Source organism: Vombatus ursinus, unplaced genomic scaffold, assembly GCF_900497805.2.
Source record: "Vombatus ursinus unplaced genomic scaffold, bare-nosed wombat genome assembly UNPS02011187.1, whole genome shotgun sequence".
NCBI classification, from domain to species: Eukaryota; Metazoa; Chordata; class Mammalia; order Diprotodontia; family Vombatidae; genus Vombatus; species Vombatus ursinus.
The window spans coordinates 694-12,045 of NW_020950965.1; the positions used below are offsets into that span (position 1 = coordinate 694).

The following is an 11,352-nucleotide window of genomic DNA, read 5'->3' on the forward strand; positions in this document are numbered from 1 at the left end:
CAACATGTTTCTGGATTTTAAGATTAGAAATACTGCCATTTGCATTCTACCTACCTTCCACCATCTACATACATATATGTACAGAGATTTATATATATATAATATATATACACACATATATTCATATTCATATACATATATACATTTATATATGTACAAAAAAGTCCATACATATTACATATATGTAGACTCCTTGTGATTTTACATATTTTGCAACTGATATTTTTATTATAATGTGTACTTGGTTTATTCAGTTACTAATTGCTGAAATATTGAGATTGTTCAGTAATGGTTTATGGGGGCAGAATATTTGAAATCAGGACTAACCTGGAAGATCTGAGATGGATGATCACTTTTGGCAGGAGGAACAGATGTAGGACTCAAAGAACTGACATTCATTTTGATGGCCCACCAGCTCTAATTAAAATACTGATGATCCAGGTCCAGTGGATTGTTCCAACTGTTGTGAAGGCTGTTGGGGATCTGCTGCAGGTGTTGTGATTTGGGACTTGTTTAGGAAGTTTGATCTGGAGACCTTCAGGGGCTTTTGGGGGTGGTCCAAGCTGGAATTTCTTTAGAGAACATGTCCAAGAGATCAAAACCAGCCAGTAAAAGCACTTTTGGCTTAATGATTGATTGGTTCAGAACATCTTTGCTCTTCTCTGGATAAGGGCCTGGGTTGGGGTGGAGAGCAGAGAAGGTGGTCCTAAATAGTTGGCAATATGGCTCTTGGACTGATCCCAGATTTTCACTGGTAGGGGGTGGCCCTTTGTGATTATTGTTTTTCAATGCTCTGCCCAGTCTTCAAGTGACTCGATCTTAATTAAGCATTGCCAGTGTTGGCATCTGTTCTTCAAACTGAAATTTGAAAAACCTAGTTAAGGGCTGCTAGAGGATTAAGGGTCTCCAACAGGTCCGTACAACATATAACCCTCTGGCCACTTGTGGCCCACCAAAGGATTTAGAGTGACTCATGAAAAAATGTAGAGGATGTAAAAGAAAGTAAAGATGTAACAAGTGCTTTGCTTGTGCCCCACTTAACCGGTCTTCCATTAGTCACTATTGTGCCTGTCATGTAACTTGGCAGCTGGGTTGCCACTGCACACTCTCTCCCGTTTGTCACATGACTGGTGGTGACCACTGTCAGTCTGTCTCTGTTCTGAGAGGAGTGAGAGTAGTAGTATCTTTTTGATGTGTTTTCAGTCCTTACCGGTGTTGAATAGGGACAAAGTGAGTGCAGCCACGAGCCAGTGCAGCTATGGGATGAGTGGCAATAACTCAAGGCTTTCTTCTCTTCCCTCCATGTGCAGCCATCCTCCAAGTTACAGGAATGTCTGGCACTCTCCAAGGTCAGAAACTCAGTTCAGTATTTCTTTGTATGTGAACAGTTGCTGTGGAGATTTTTTTGGTTCTAACATTAAAATTTTGGGGGTGACTTTGTAGGTGATAAAAAGAAATGGAAGATCAAATCAGAACATAGGGTCTTTAATCCAGAGTGGACAAACAGATACTTCTTTACTTACATGAGAGACAAAATATTGTGCCTTATTTATGGAGAATAGCTGTTCAGAAGGAATGCAATCTTCGTTGCCATTTAGAATCAAAACATCCTGACTCAAGCAAATTGGACACCAATGAAAAAGAAATTAAAGTGTCCACGTTTGTTGAAAAACCTCAGTGGGGAACAAAGGTTTTTCAAGAAAGTAAACTCAGAAAATGAGGCTATTAATGTTAGTTTTCAGATTTCTAAAGAAATTGCTGCTGCTGAGAAGTCTTTTACTGAAGGTGGCTTCATACAGAAGTACTTGCTGATTCAAGTTTCTGCCTTACCTCTGATACAAAAGGGTTTTTGAGAAATAGTTTAATCATTAATTATACCTTTACTTGGAAAGTGAGCCGCTAAAAATCCATCTATGGCCCTATTTTAATTTTGACCCCTACCTACTGCCAAGTTGTGAAGGTCTGGTCTAGAGGTCTAGTGCCTAGAACAAGAGAGAATGATAGTCTTATCACCCTAATTTACTTGGAGCTTTGTGTTCAGTCCGAGGACCCACAGTAAGCCGACAAGATGGAGTCAGTCCAGAGAAGGATGCCCAGGTTGATGGACCTGGACCTCAAAATCATGCCCTAGCACGGTTAATTGAAGGAGCTGAGGATGTTTGGCTAAGAGAGAAGCCTTAGGAGGGGAATTGATTACGGTCTTCAGGCCCGTGAAGGGGCTATCAGGGGTAAGTAATTTAGTGAACTAGACCCACCCTAGGGGACAGAATTAGGTCCAAGGGGAGGAAGCCACACAGAAGCAAAGGTTGGCTCACTTCCTAACAGCCAGCGCTTGCCACGGACTGAAGAGGCTGCCCCCAGACGGGGCCCCCAGTGCAGAGTTGTTGAGATCTGTGCTTTGGGTTGGGGGTTGGGTTGAATGAGGAGACCTTAGGTCTGACCCAGGCTGTGATTTTGAGGGCTCTCATCAAAAGGTCCCTCTATCCACTTGTCTGAACCTATAATTTTCTTTGATGCAAAAGAGGGAAAAGGCGGGGTGGGGGAATGTTCCCATTTCCGTTGCCAAGGTAACACTGCTTCTGGGTCGCGGCGGGGTTGGAGAGGTGTTCTCCATGGTTGGCCCCGACCCCTCATCCCAGAAGCGTTAACTGGGGGCCGCTGAAACGACAAGCAGGGTAAGGGGTTTTCTGTAGTCCGTTTTTTGCTTTTTTGTTTTTTCCCGGGGGGGGGCACGGAGCTGAGTCCAGGAATCAGTTTTCCAGTGTAACTGGGGCGTTACTGGAAGAGGTGTCCATTCATTCCTTAGCATTTCAACCGCAATAACGGTCATTCGAGACCAGTAAGGGCGGGAGGAGAAAGGGGTAACTTGGGACCCCGCCACCGGACACAAAGTTCGAGGCCACCGTCCCAGCGTGATTGGCTCAGAGCCACGCCCCTTTCTGTCCTCGAGCCAGACGCCTGCGCGGGCAGGGAGGAGCTTCGTTGAGGTGTGGAGGGCTTTATGACGAACCTCCGGCCCTCGCTGCGATTCTTCGCCGAAGAGGCGTAGAGCCATGTCCTCCGCAAGCGTGCTCAAATGCCTACGCCTCCCACCCTACGCCCCCTCTCCTTGCCATAATTTCAGCGCGCCGGCCTCGTGGCCCTGCGCCTGGCTCAGCGACCCCACGAGAGGTCGCTGGGGCGCGCAAGGGGGCGGAGCTGGCATGACCGATCAGGCGCGCTCGCGTCCTGGGTGACGCAGAAGGGAACTGGGAGTAGGCGAGGTTGGAAGACTGGGCTGGCTAGAGCAGCCTGGTCGGGGAAGGGTGTGTGGGTGGTGCATAAAGTCCTGGTCCTCTCTGGGCCGAGAGCCCGCTCTCGCTGTTGCACTCCGTGCTAGGAGCAGATCCGGCGCAGGGGTTTCGGGCGGGAGGAAGGAGTCGGTCCTAGGGCAGCCTCCGCCCCCCCGGGGAATCTGTCGGCTTGCCTGCCCGCCCCTACGCCCGCCCGCTGCGGGCCCAGCAGGCCTAGGTGAGCGGGGCCAGATCGCGGCGCCTGAGGAGTCTGGAAGGGAGAGTGTAAAGTTGGAGCCGGAGAGTTGGGGGAGAATGGACCATTGTCTGGAGGAGGGCCAAGGAGCCGGACCTGATGAATGGAGGGCAGAGAGAGTCCAGGAAGGAGGAGGAAGGAGGGATGAAGGTTTGAGGACGGGATGTGAGGAGGGAGAGCTGCAGTGCTTACGCCCGTCTCCCTTTTCCTTCTTATTATCAATCCCCCGCCTTTCCCCCATCTCCCTTCGGCACACCAAGATTGGCCAAACCTGGACCTTGGCCGTGGAGAAGCAGCAGATGTGAAGCAGCGTAGGTGCCCATTGACGCTCTGAAAGGGACGCAATTGGGGCTGCAGGGCGAGCAAGTTTCTGTGTGTGGTGGAGAGAATACAGTCGGCATTTTGTTAGTCTCTGACTTCCCTTTCTGCCTCAAACAGATGCGGCTTTGTTTATCCATCCCACTAAAATTTGATTCCTTGTTTAAAAAAAAATTAACTGGCAGACCTTTCTTTTTTTTTTCTCCTCACTATTTCTTATTTAATGTCTATATCGAGGATAGCCTTATCAGTTGGATGATTTCGAAGGTTATGAATAGTTGTTTATATTGTTTCACAGATGCCTGGAGGTAGGTTGATAGGTGTAAATACTCATTCCTTTCCTTCTGGAGAAGGTGTGGATGGGTTATAATCTCCACTGATAGAAGTACACCCGTGGATCTTGAATCCATTCAAATGCTAACATATTTAAGTAATCTGTTGTTTGATTTGTGTTTTCTGTTTGTTCATCTATTTGTCGGTACGGGAACTCTTTTGAAGTATGAATTCAGTTTTTTGTAATAGATTTAGGGTAGAGTCCCTGAATAGCTTGATCCTTGATGTCTTTGTTTTAAGGAACCTTTTTAAAATTCATACACTGCATTTTCTTGGGTAAGATGCAGGAAACAGCAAAATGTAATTAATGACTAGAGGTAACACCAAAAACGTCAGATTTTTTTTTTTTCCTCAGCCGGAGATACAACATAATAAGGGGCTGAGAACTCTAGCCATCTCTTATTCCTCAATGAACCGACTTCTCATTTGACCCCTTATAAGTAGCTAAGTAAGGCAGGAAGAGAGTCTGGTGATGTGGGTTCAGACTAAATGCTTTCTAATCTTACATTTTAAAGCTTCCTCCCAGATTTGAGTGTCATATCAAAGACATTTTTAGTTTGACTCCTTTGTTTTGCCGTAGTCCTTAAGTAAACTGTTCCAGGCTGTTTGAGCTAGCCCAGAAAGTAGTTTAATTGTGATCTTTGAAGTGGAGTGGTTGTGTGTTGTTTCAGTTACTCTGGAGAAATAGGGCAGCGGAGTAGTTTCTGCAAAGGTGAAACTTTAACCTTAACATAGTCCTACTACAGAGTTGGGTGTTTATGATGGTAAACTGTATATAAACTTCAGCTATTATTAACTTTTATCCTCAAACAGTTTTGTAAATCAGGGCCGGTATTGCTACTTTATTTTTATAGTCAGGGAAACTTAAGTCAGATAGATTGTTGATTTGCCGAAAGCTATACAGTTGGTATGTAGCAAAGCTAGAATTCCAACCCAGGTCTCATCTCCAAATCCAGTGTTCTTTCCATTATGTCATAAACTACTTGTTTCATCACACGGACTAGTTAGAACCTGAACCTCTGTGTTAACTGACCTTTTTGATTTTGGCAATTTGGTGCATCTCTTAGCAAATCAGGCTGACTCTCTATCTCACTTCATTTGTTCATTCAAGCACAGTTTATCGAGTGCATGCTTTGGTGGGTACTGTGTAGTACTAGTGATACTATTGTGCTAAAGGAAGTAGTAATGTCTGCCACCTTTAAGGAAGAATACAACTAACTGGGAAGTCAGCACGGTTGCTGTGACCAGGGAATGATTTAAGAGCTCCTTAAGAACGTTCAAGTATAAGAAAGGTGTTGGATAACTTGTGTAGATAAGTGTTAGAGGATTTTGTGTGGTAAAGAGAAGGGGCTAATTAGAGTCCACTGGGGTTAATTCTTGTGTTCTTGAAGATGAGTCTTAGAATTTCTATCTGCGGCACTTCATGATGCAGACTTTTATTCTGTTTCAAATCTCTACTGGTACACCTATCTAATTTGAATTTATAGAGTAAAAATCTTCCCCGGTCCTATTTTGGGTTAGCACTAATGTAAATTTGGATGTTACTAGGCTAGGGACTTTGTCTATACACTGAAAGTTCATTATAATGCTACACTTGGCATCTATGCAAATCAGCTTTACAATAAGATATTATTAATACTTTTAATAATTAAATTCCTTGAATTCCATTGTGGACCTACCTTCAAATGAATATTGCAATACAATGATTGCAATATAACAAATAGTGTTAGGTGAGATTTTTTTAAGTTTTATTTTTTTTTACATTATATTTACAGATTCCCCACTCCATTAGCTATCTCTTGTAACAAAATAAAACAAATAAATTAAATAAATAGCGACTTCATCTTGAAATTAATGTAACATTTGGAAATTGTATCATCCCCCCCAATTTTTAAGTTGTTTTTCAGTGAACAGAAATCTGTTTTCTCTTCGTCCTCTCCCCCACCCCGTGGAAAAAGTAAAGAAAAATTTCTTTTAACATATGCACAAACAAAATAAATTCCCTTGTTGGCTCTTGTGTGTGTGTATGTATAAAGATATATGTGTATAGAGTGTGTAGAGACAGACAAATTCGTTTTTTCGAACTCTAAACCTGTGTCAGGAGGTAAACAGTATCTTTTATCATTGGTCCTCTGGTATCATGAATGGCCATTGTGTTGATCCTAGTTCTTAAAACTTTCAAAGTTTTTTACAATGCTGTATAAATTGTTCTCATTTTGCTCATTTCATTCTTCATAAATGTATAATATTTGTAATATAAATTGTTCTTCTGGTTCTTTACTCTGTAACAATTTATATAAGTCTTTCCATCTCTTTGAAGTCATCTGTTTTCTCATTTCTTATGGCATAGTGGTATTCTATCATATTCATGACCACAATTTATTAAGCCATTCAGTAATTTATAGGCATCTCTTTAGTTTCCAATTCTCTTTCTACAATAAGTAGAGCTGCTATAAGTATTTTTATATATGTGGGTCTTCTCCCTTTTTCTTTGATTTCTCTAGGGTAGAGGCCTAAGAGTAGTATTGTTGAGTCAGAATGTATGCACAGATTAGTGACTTTGGGGTATAGTTCCAAACTGCTTTTAATAAATGCTGGACCCAGTCCCAACTTCACTAAACAACAATGTATTAATATGCCTGTTTTCTCATAGCTTATATGTTGAATTCTATAGTTTAAAATTCTTTTTCCCCCACTTAAGAAAGCTAGTTCCACAAACCCTTCTATTTCTGGTTTTATTATTTTTGCCTTTAAACTTTTGTCTTTTTATCTTTGGGTCACTTTTTTCTGCTTTGTAGTCGTGTGTGTTTACATGCATATATATGTATACGATAATATCTCAAATGAGATGGTATTTGTAAAGTGCTTAGCATAGTGCCTGGTATGTAGTAGGTGTTATGTAAAATGTTTATTCCTTGCCTTGACGTGTTTAGAAATGAAATTTTAGTTATATGTTTTCTAAGCTTCAGTTCGGTTGGAGGAAGGTTCAAATGATCAATAGAAAATTTTGGTGCTAAATGTTTCATCCTTTGCTGCTGCTCTCCTTACAAGAGAGGATGTTTTAAGTTGTCAGCTCTAATTTTAGTTCACATTTGGATAGCCGGGGGATATCTTTTCTTAGCTTGTCTTCGTATTCCTATTATTTGACAAATAACCATTGTTAAAACCATTGTTAAAAACCATTAATTTTTTGCTCCCTTGGTGCAGCCTCTTTTGGATTTGAATTCTGGTGCCTCAGTCATTTCTGGATCTATGCTAAAATGTATGAAATGATCTCTTTGTAAAAGATTTCTAAGTTTGATTTCCATGGTGTAGTCATACAGAATGGTTTGAGAATTGTACACAGGTTTGCTGTCATGGGTGACTTTTAGCCATTGTTTTATGGCAAGTTAGAGAGGACCAGAGAACTGGTTTAAGGTGATAGTTTGTCTTTTCTGGAAGCTGGAGGCCCACAAAATTGGTTTAAGGAACTAGTTTAGTTTAGAAAACTATGTGGTATTTTTCTTGACAGCAGTGATCAACATCCTTGTTTTTATCAGATTGAGGACAAGTATAATTTCTTATGTTTTGGCTTAAATCAATAAAGCACAGAGAAAATATGTCTTGTTTTAACTTTTTCTGTATGCTGCCCTGATATATGAACTAATATTTTGGACTATCTGATGCCAGACTATGTATCTGTTTTCTTGGGACCAGCTTAGCTAAATTTGGCAAGGCTTATTACTAGTTTGATAATAGGGGTGACAAGTGTTTTAGCCATGGCAGCTCTTGAAGACTGTCTACTAAAAACATAATAGGCTGTGATTCAGCACTGGTAGAGTTGTAGCCACAAAATGAAATCATAGGTCCTTGAAGCAGTGAAGTATATATAAACCCATCATTTCAAAGCATATATTTTTGTATTTAGATCATAACTACAGCTCTCTGGCTTGTCCTATCATCCAGTCTTAGCTGAAGGTGTCTTCTCGGGTTTCTTCAGGATGCCTGCAGCACTTGTGGAGAACAGCCAGGTTATCTGTGAAGTCTGGGCCAGCAACCTAGAAGAAGAGATGAGGAAGATCCGAGAAATTGTGCTTAGTTACAGTTACATTGCTATGGTAAATGTGCTGCACTGTCTTTGAATTACTTGTTGTTATGGAAATGAGGAAATTAGATTTACTATTCTAATTAGTAAATTTGACTGACCAGGCAGTGATAAACTACAGACGTGGTAGCCCACTGCCTGTTTTTATACGGCCTGCTAAGAGTGGTTTTTACATTTTTAAATATAGTAAACTTTATTTTAAAATGTAAAAACCATTCTTAGCTTGCTATACAGAAACAGGCAGTGAGCCCCATTTGACCAGAGAGCTGTAGTTTTCTGACCCCTGCACAATATAACCAAGTTATATGAAACTGGATGGCAAATTATGCTGTTTTTTATGAAACACAGCAATGTAGAAGCTAGGACATAGAGTGCAGCAAGTTATGGCAAGTAGAGCCTCCTGCTTGGACTGCTTGTAATAGCTCCCTGACTGACTTTACTTTCTCTAGGGTCCCCTCTTCATTGGGTCCTACATATGCTGCCAGATTAAATTTTCTAAGCACTGCTGTCATTCCCCAGTTTACAACCCTTGGTAACAGTAGCTCCCATTTCTATAGTTATTTCTTTACAGTTTACAAAGTGCTTTCCTTACAATGACCCTGTGACACAAGTAGTACCAGTATTATTATCCCCATTTTACTGAGGAGGAAACAAGCTTTTGATCAAATCGTGACTTGCCCAGGATCACAAAACTAATTAGAGGCAGAGGTAAGACTTGAACTCAGGTCTTATATATCCATTGTTATTTCTACTACACAATGCTGCTTCTCCCTCAGGGAATTCTCATTGCCAATAGGAATTAAAGCCAGACTTCTTTGGTTGATATTAAAAACCACTTCATAGGTTGGTACCAACCTAGTTCTGGTCTTATTCCCCATGACTCTATGACAATTTTCACCTGGCTAAATTGGTTCAATTTACTGTCCCCAAGATGTACTTTGTATTTTCCAGTTTTCATTCCTTTTCTTGTTATAGTTCTTCTGACCTGGAATACACTTACTTTGTTGTTCACTAGTAGTGTTGATCTATATATCCACTATATCCATTCCTGAATGATAGCCTTATATTTCCCCTTGCCTGCGTCAACTAAATGTAAATTCAGCATGTTCAAAACTGAATTCATCATCTTTTCTACAAAGTCTGTTTCTCCAGTGCCACTTGGCACCACCATCCACCTAGTACTTCAAGGTCTGCCTTTCTCTTCTTTAGTCATTCCCTCACATCCACTCAGATGTCAAGTTTAAAAAAATGTTTTCTGTAATATTTCTTGCATATTTTGCTTTCTTTCCACTTTACCTGCCACCACCCTAGTTTGATCTTTTTCACTTTTCATCTCAGTTATAGTCGTGGCTTTTTACCTTCTGTCTCTTCTTTATCTATCCTTCATATAGCTACATGAAATAATCTCTCACAATAATCTTCCTAAAGCAGGACTTTCACCAAGTCACTCCTGTGCTCAAAAGCATTCAGGGGTTTCATATTACCTATAGGTAAGATACAAACACTTTGTCCTTTCATTTTGTCCCATACTCTTTTGCGTCTTTGTGTTCAAACAGACCAACAATCTTTCCTTCTTAAATCCGAAACTTCCCCCCAATATGTTTTTTAAAATTATGTCTTTGATTTTTCCCTCCCCTTCCCCCCCCTTGGTCCCGCTCTTCCCCTTTCCCCTCCCTCCCCCCCTGCCCCGAGTTCCTTTTTCACATTTCATCTTTGTTGAATGTAAGCAATCTCATTTTTTGTCTTTGTATCCCTAGAGCCCTGTTGTTCCTTAGCAGGCACTTAGTAAGTGTTTGTGTTTGAATTTGTTGTTAAATAGGATCATGGATTTAGAAGGGGCCTTTATAAGTCTTCTAGTCCAGTTCCTTTATTTTTCAGATGAATATGAGGTACAGAGAACTTAAATAACTTGCCCAGGGTCAGAACTAGATTGAACACAGGTTCTGAGTCCAGATCCAGCGCTCTTCCCCTCAACCAGACACCCAAATTCTGTACATGTATATTGAGTGTCTCTAGTCGTTTCTGCCCACTTACTTTTAGTGTCAGAACTATTTCACACCTCTTGAGATCCTATAATAGACAAGTACTTCTAGATATGATGGTGCTGCTGCTTTATTTTAACTGGCATTAGGTTGGCTAGTTAAATGATTTCTTTATAAACTGAGGTCACAGTTTTATAAACCCTTGGGGAGGTAGATGAGATAGCAGTTTTAGTAGCCATTACAGAACTTTGCACTGAGAAATGCATTTCCAATCTTCTTTAGGACACAGAATTTCCAGGTGTTGTAGTGAGACCAATTGGGGAATTTCGAAGTTCCATAGACTACCAGTATCAGCTTCTTCGGTGTAATGTTGACCTGCTTAAAATTATACAACTGGGCCTCACATTCACAAATGAGAAAGGAGAATATCCTTCTGGAATCAACACCTGGCAGTTCAACTTCAAATTCAATCTTATGTAAGTTGTCTGTGTTTTTTTTTTTTTCCGTCACCTGCTAAGTTGGTATATTTGTGATTACAAGTAATTTTATTAGGTTCTTTTCTTAATTTTTGAACCAGTTTTTTATTTTAAACTTTGTAATTTATTGAACATGTCATTCAAACTTAAGATATACTTGGACCTACAGAGGTCAAGTATTAAAATCTCAATACTTCCAGAAACCATGAATTTGTTGGTGTGGGTTGTTTTGTCCACCAGTGCCAGATTATAGTCTTTATATCCTTTAGTGTAAGTTCATTACCTTGCATCCAACCTGATGATGTATTTCTGTGAATTTAGGAAAATACTTGAATGCCCCATATACTGTATGTCATTGGGCTGGTACTTGAAACCTTTCCAGAAAGGTAGAGCATGACAGAGCTTGTGTTCTGCTAACATATCCTTTTAAGTCCTGCATTTACTTATATGCCAGGATGAAGCATTAGAGTAGGCCTTCATAGAGGAACTTTATTCCATCATGTTTTCCATTCTTGATGGTTCTTAGCATTTAATTACATTGTATTCCATAGTTTGAACCATTCCTCAACCATTGGGCTTCATTAATGTGTGTGTGTGTGTGTGTGTGTGTGTGTGTGTGTGTGTGTGTGTG

The 11,352-nt window shown here is 40.7% G+C and overlaps 1 protein-coding gene across 1 annotated transcript; it reads left to right on the forward strand.

The window, feature by feature from the left end:
* Positions 1 to 3,053: 3,053 nt before the first annotated feature.
* LOC114038471 lies at positions 3,054 to 10,721 on the forward strand (the record flags this gene model as incomplete). Its single annotated transcript, XM_027855728.1, has 5 exons — positions 3,054 to 3,062; positions 3,125 to 3,349; positions 3,380 to 3,510; positions 8,159 to 8,276; positions 10,528 to 10,721. Coding segments are annotated over exons 1-5 (677 nt in total), but the record flags the coding sequence as incomplete, so codon positions are not given.
* Positions 10,722 to 11,352: the final 631 nt, after the last annotated feature.